Below are 7,008 nucleotides of genomic sequence, written 5' to 3'. Positions count from 1 at the left end.
ATGTATGGGCTAACTGTCAAATTGCCGCAAACGCAACCGCAACGTATCCATTGTGTTAAGGCCTTGAATGACAAATCTTACGATACTGCGAATAAAAATTCAAATAGTCGGACGAGTTAAACAGCTTGTTTTGGAAAGTCTTCGGGTTTTACGCCGGGAGTGCTTTCTACGGAGTAGTTTCAAGCCGAAGTTCATTTTGAAGGTTGTATAATAAGGAAAATAATTGAAGCAGGCAAAATTCTGTCAATTTTTAAATGGCCAATACTTCACGAAAAATGAATCAATTCTGACAAAACAGGTTTCATTTTACTGGAAAACTGTCCTAGTTTCCTAGTATTACTTGAGAACTGGACGTGACCAAGGGTCACTGGAAATGTTTCGGATTTCCGGAGTGTGTGTCAAAGTGTACATTTTTGCAACGCGTAGAACTTTTTCTGACATTCTGTTTCACTTAGGTTTATATGTTGTCCATAAATCAGAATTTATTTCGGGTTTATTGGTAGCCAAAGATTGAAAATTCGCCAAGGAATCATCGAGGTATGAATTTATTAAGTAAGGGTTTGGCGGTTTTTCCATGTTGGGTACTATATTTCTTTGAGCTTGCAGTACTCTAGCAGAATTCAATCGAACATTGTGGATGTGTAGGTCTTATTAAACCAAGCAACTTTGCAAACTTGCGTTTGAAAATTTATCTGGATTAACATTTAAAAAGGTCAGATTGAAAGTTGAGACCATGATAATTGTTAGTCAAAATTTCGATCATCATGTGACAAATTTCAGGAACTCATTGCTGAAAATTGCACTCTTCAGGATGGGGTAAGTTCATCGAAGCAGTCCCAATTGTTTGCATGCTTTGGTTGGAAAAAAATTTCAAAAATAAATGTTAACATGTGTTTTGTTTTTTGAACCCGTTTGTCCCGTTTTTATCCCGAGAAAATCTGGTCAGCCTACTTCAAAAATATAAAAAAATGAGTTTAAGATCCTACTCAGAAAAAAAAATAATTTTAAAAACAAAAAATGTTTTTAGAAAATATCGGTGATCTCAGATTTTTTTGAATGAAGCATTTTAGATAGACAATTTAGTTGCCTAAAACGTTCCATGCGTTGCAAAAATGTACACTTAGACACACATTCTTGAAATCCGAAACATTTTCGGTGTAGGTTGGTCACACCAAGTTCCCAAGTCATACTAGTATAATACTGTTCTCCAGTAAAATGAAACCGGTTATCAAAATTGATTCATTTTACGTAAAGTTCTGGCCATTAAAAATTCGAGAGAATTTTTTTATCTCAATTATTTTGTCTACCCCCTGTATAAATCAAGATATTTTTTTTGGCGCAACAATTTCGTTGATTTGGATTTTTAGTGGAACTAAAAATTGTTTGTTGGGTAACAGATACTTTAAACTGAAACAGTTCCAAGTTAAACTAAACAATTACCAGAGAAATACCAATAGACTGCCACTATGCATGTCCATCATATTATAAGAGTTAGCAAGCCAAAGAAAATGAATTTTATTACAATTTCGTATCATTGCTTTTTATGAGATGGTGCAAAAAGTTTGGATATTTTTTTTAAACCTCTCCAGTACTAAGTTGTCGAGTTCATCTGTTCTCAGGAAGCTAAAAACTATAAGTACCTTTTTAGTTACCATTATTTTTCAGAAAGTCAGTGACACCTGGGGCGAACCTTCACACCACCCCCAACAATGCTAAATCTTGTCGAATAGCAGCACCCAACAAATACCTAGCGACAAAAGCAACTCCTGGGGAAGGGTAGGTGAGGTCTCATTCTTTTGGGTCTCCTCCAGTAACCAGCCGCACTGACTTGTGCTCACCCTGCTCACCCTTAAAATATCGATAATTATCGTTAACGTCGAGAAATTAACGATAATATCGATGTCCTGCATCTATCGATATTATCGATAAGTATCGATAAGTTTCCCATCACTATATAGGAGAGAGTTAACTAATTGGACGATAACATGATGCTTCAGCTGTATTTTTTCCAAGTTTTGAAATTGGAGTGACTTTGCCATTTTGCCTTTTCATTTCGAGGAAAAATATGCTAACTCAAAGCATCTGTTGAAAATTCTCACCAAAAACTTCAAAGAGCTTTCGGGAAGTCTTTTGGTGATTCCAAGTTTTTGAAGTTCTTGATAAAAGTTCATATTTCATTCAAGTTTGTTTCCAGTTACTCTTCAGAAAGAAATTCCTGATCATACTTTTGTGATACTTCATTTTCAATAGGACTCATTACGTTCAAATCGAAATTATGAACACTCTCGAACTGCTGAGCAAGGTTTTGAGCTTTTTGTTCATTCGTGAGAAAAATGCGGTTACCATTTTTACGAACTGGAATGGGCTTTGAAGGTTTCTTAAAAATCTTCCAAAGCTTCCAGAAAGGTTTGGAATATTAGTTTTAGTTGTTCAACTTCTCTCATGAAATTTGCATTTCACATAAGAGTGAATCTATGTTTGATTTTTGTTTGTAAATCTTGAAAAAAAAACTTTCAAAGCAGGATCACGAGATATTTGATATTGACATCTCCTTATGTTCTTCCAACAGTATAAGAAGTTGAAGCTCGTTGTCAATAATTGGTATATTAAATTTCACTCTAGCCTTAGCAACTGATAAGTTCCGGGCATTAATAATTAAACTGCACTAATCATCTAATGCTCTGTCAATGTCAACACTTTTCCCCCCATACATCTTAACTTAACAAAAAGAAACGTGCAATGAACTTGTTGAGGACGTGTTTGCAATCAATAATTGCTCTAATTGTTTGTTGCTGACTATTTTCATCAAGTTTCAACACTGAAAAATTTGCCAATGTAGGAGATTTTTCAAGCGTTCGTAATAATCGTCAGCTAATTCAGATGAGCATTAAAATTTATCAAAAGCAAACGATTTGTTTGTAAATAAATAAATCAGTATTTCGGGTTAACCCAAATATAATTTAACAAATCAGCAAAGTTATTTTGCAATCATCTTCATCGTACAGTTGGCACGTCCAGCTTTAGTACGAGTCACGTAATGAAGAACAAGCCAGAGAAGATTGAGATTATGACCCACGATAGTATACTGCCCTTTAGCAGTACAGGCCACCCAACGAAAGCGGTCCGGTAGAAAGAAGCTTTCGCGACATCCCATTTATCATTGCCCGCAGATGGAAGCAGGACAACAAAAACAAACGTCTCAATACGGTAGGAAACGAACAGGGCAAACCACCAAACCGCCGCAGCAGGTTTCACCAATCTACTTCAAATGTGGCTGTTACTGTGACGTGGAGGGTGCCGCTAGTGGAACGGCAGCTGATAATACCGTGACATCAAATAACGCAAGCGGGACGAGAGTTCCTCCAACCACTGGGAAGAAAATTTTAATTAATGCGAAGAGATCCTTCGTTGATGGAGCGGAGAAATGTGCTCTATCTATCGTGGCGCTACTGGAACAGTGCCAGCGAAAAAGGTGACGGTGTAAGCACTGGCATTGTGAGTCTTCTGGGCAAAAGGCTTTCAAAAATAAATGGTTAATTTGAAATTATTTAAAAGTTCCTGATCACATCTGTTCTAATTTTTAAATTGCGAGGTTTATTATTCACAATACCATAACGAACCTGGAACCAATATAAGCCAACTATTGGACCAATTACCCTCTTGTGGTTAGTTGAAAATGGCTTTCAGTTAAGTATATTAAAAAAGCAGCATTGGTTTTTCACCGCAAAAGGAAAATTAATTTAAACTAACTTCAATTGGTTACACTAATTGCCAACTAGATCAACATACCTGTATTAATAACCAGTTATATTTTTTTAATAAGTATAAGTTTGAAGAAAATGAACTCAAGTGTTGTTGTATTATCTCAAACCAGAATTGAATGTGAACTCTTCAAACACTTCAACACACACTTTTTATTTTTGAGAAGATCAGTTGCAGATTTTCACGAAAAGCGGAAATTGCTGAATTTAGTATATACAACTTGAAAAAATGCTCAAAGATTTTTACATTATTATGATTGAATGTATTCCAATGAAAATATCAACTTTAAAAATGATGTCGCATGATCAGTCACGAAAACTTCGAATTCATAACGGAAAAAATTTTGCTGCTGAGCTGAATTTAAGGTTTCTAGCCTCCCTAAATTTTGTCTACGAAGACTTGTACACATTGAAAAAGTTTACTGCTTTTCAAAAGCGTAGTATTTTTGTCTAGAACTGCATATTTCAACGAAAACGAGTTTGTCTGCATTCTGACTAGATGGGGCAGAATTTAAGCATTTCTTTCACTGAATGGAGCATTATGATTGGTTTCACCTTCAAAGATTGAAAATCAAATTATAGTATCATATATATGTTGCATTTATTAATGTCAATAATGAAACAAACTTTAGAGAACATAATTTTACTCTAGCAAAAAGCCGTAACAGTAGTTAAGTGTAGCAACAAAAATAAATAAAAAAATAAATAGTCTAAGTTCGCTGTATCTCATCTGATGACCTGCATGTTAGATTACCCTTAGTAGTGTTGAGTTTTCTTATGTACCGATAGATTGCTAGCGTGAAGGAAGGATTTAGTGCACATGTTGCACTTGTAAGGCCGCACCTTTTGGGACGCATGAACCCGCATGTGAACCTTTAAATTGCCACTAGTTGCGAAGGCGCTGGCACAGTAACAGCACTGGTACGGACGTTCTCCGGTGTGAACCCGATAGTGTATGGTGAGGTAAGACGGATGGCTAAAACTTTTATTGCAAACTTTGCACGTGCTGGACAGTTCCCCGTTGCCTGCCTCGTTGTGCGCAATACCCATCGGATAAGAATGAGTTTCCATATGGGAGCGCATGCGAGTTTCGGAGTTGAAGCTTTTGTGACAATGTTGACATTTGAATGGACGATTCTGTGAGTGCACCACGTTCATGTGCGTTTTCATATTACTGGAAGTAGAGAACGCCCTGCCGCATATGTTGCATGGATAAGGACGTTCTCCAGTATGGCTGCGCCTATGAATTATCAAATTGCCGTACAGTTTAAATGTAGCTTCGCACAAGTCGCATTTGAAACGACCATCCGGTAACGTATTTTTCATCTTATGCTGATCCATGTGGAATTTAAAGGTGCGCGAACAGTTGAAAGTTTGAAGACAAAAGTTGCACTTCATCAAATGATTAGAGTGCTGTGATTCATGATACTTTAGTTCCTGTTGATTCGTAAAACTTTTCTGGCATATGTAACAGTTCATTTCCGTCGCACTAATACTCGCATACTGCAAATCGAATGCTTCACTTTTCAAACGAGACGGACAGTACTCCAGATGCTGAGTTAATTCAATCGAAGTAAAAAAATCTTCACCACATCCACTGCATCGTGCAGAGCTTGAACTAACCGGTTCGTCGGGGGTCAAAGTTGTTTCACTTTCTTGACCAAGACTAATCTTCAACAAATCCTCCGGATTTACCTCACTGCCAAAAGCGTGCTCAAAACTAGACGGGTCAACATCTCTACCTTCCAGTGCTCTAAGCAATGTTTCGTCGAGTTTTTCTAGTATGGTGTCATCACCCTCCAGCTCAGATTTATTATTCTCCAATGTATTATTTTGTGTTACCGGAAGTTTTCCTTTAACATAGAGTAAATTATTGTTTCGGCAATTTACTCGAAACTGGAAGAACTCATCTAATTTTGCATTACATTCTCTGCAAATTTGCGAAGTTAAATCCTTCTCATCGACTGGTAACTAAAAAAGAATAAGAAGTGAATATAGAATACTACATGTAGTTGTATTACCTGGAGCGAGGTACATTTGTAAATCTTTATTGCCATCGGAGACTCGCAATCGATATCGTCCTCAATTTCATCCGGAAATATTCGTTCCATCTCCGCACGCTCCTCAAAACATAATCTGCAGTGCGCCTCCATTTTGTGCCCGCAACTTAATTATAATTTATTATTATTGCACTCGACGCCAACTAAAAAAACGGCAGACACAGAAGAAAGAATAAGCAAACGGCAAAAAAGCAAAGTCATTATTTGGTGGAAGTTTCTCTCCAGCAGCACACGATACAACATAAAAAAGTAATTAATTATCCAACGATTATAATTACAATGATGATGGAATAACACAAACCAATGCCCGCTCTATCAATGGTAAAAAAACGTGTTAGTAACTCACCTCGGCGTGGATATAAAATTGCTTGCAGGAAAATTCCTCTCATTTACATCGAGGTCCTATTGATTTCCATTATCAGTATGACAATCAAATTAATTAAATTGTAAATTATTCGACCCATAAGGGTGTACCGTAGAAACACACGCAGTGCTACGAGTTACAATATGAACACACAACAGAATCCGTAGCCGTCCCGTCAGTGATTGATTGATGACAGAATGAACTTCAAAGACCTCAAGGCGAAAAACCTTTTGGTGATGTTGTCTTGGCTGATTCAGCCTTTTGCTTACATTCAGCCGTGGTTACAATACGAAACGCTGCGCTGTCATGAAATGAAGGTGCTTCGCAAAATAACACTTTTGGCAGAGTGAATAGATCAGCTAGCTGGCATCTCTATCTTATTTGCTTTGCTCCGTTAGGAGCTAACATCACTGCGGATCCGCAATTCGCGGGCCCCATTGACAGATGCTATGTTATGCGTATGAAAAGTGGCGGTGATATGCTATCTCGTTTACACACACGCTGAGATGTTAGTCCTCGAAACATGGCGGGATGCCAGCTAGCTGGAATAGATAGAGTGGCGCAGAGAGAAATTCAGTCAAAACATGTATCCACCAGAGTCTATGTTTAAGAGTCCCGCAATGATGAACCAAAGGAACCAAATCAGTGTCAAACGAGGGTACCAATCGAGCAATGTAAATAAACAAGGTGATAATGTTAGGAGTGGATGAAAAGTGTTGTAATTGAGCGTAATAAAGAATATGTGTTTTTCCGAAGTTTTACTTACACATTTTAATCCAACATTAAACCTGTACACTGGTTCACTTAAATTTAACAAAACATC

At 37.2% G+C, this 7,008-nt stretch overlaps 1 protein-coding gene across 1 annotated transcript; it reads right to left on the bottom strand.

Annotated features, from left to right (window-relative positions):
• Positions 1-4,337: 4,337 nt before the first annotated feature.
• LOC129727826 (zinc finger protein 664-like) lies at positions 4,338-6,365 on the bottom strand. Its single transcript, XM_055686037.1, has 3 exons — positions 6,168-6,365; positions 5,783-5,964; positions 4,338-5,732 (listed from the first exon to the last, which is right to left on the bottom strand). Exons 2-3 carry the CDS (start codon positions 5,912-5,914, stop codon positions 4,518-4,520), a joined length of 1,347 nt encoding a protein of 448 aa, XP_055542012.1. The 5' UTR covers positions 5,915-5,964; positions 6,168-6,365; the 3' UTR covers positions 4,338-4,517.
• Between the last annotated feature and the right edge of the window lie 643 nt (positions 6,366-7,008).

The sequence above is a fragment of the Wyeomyia smithii genome, chromosome 3 (genome assembly GCF_029784165.1).
Source record: "Wyeomyia smithii strain HCP4-BCI-WySm-NY-G18 chromosome 3, ASM2978416v1, whole genome shotgun sequence".
In the NCBI taxonomy this organism is placed as follows: Eukaryota; Metazoa; Arthropoda; class Insecta; order Diptera; family Culicidae; genus Wyeomyia; species Wyeomyia smithii.
This window is presented reverse-complemented; position numbering and strand designations above follow the sequence as displayed.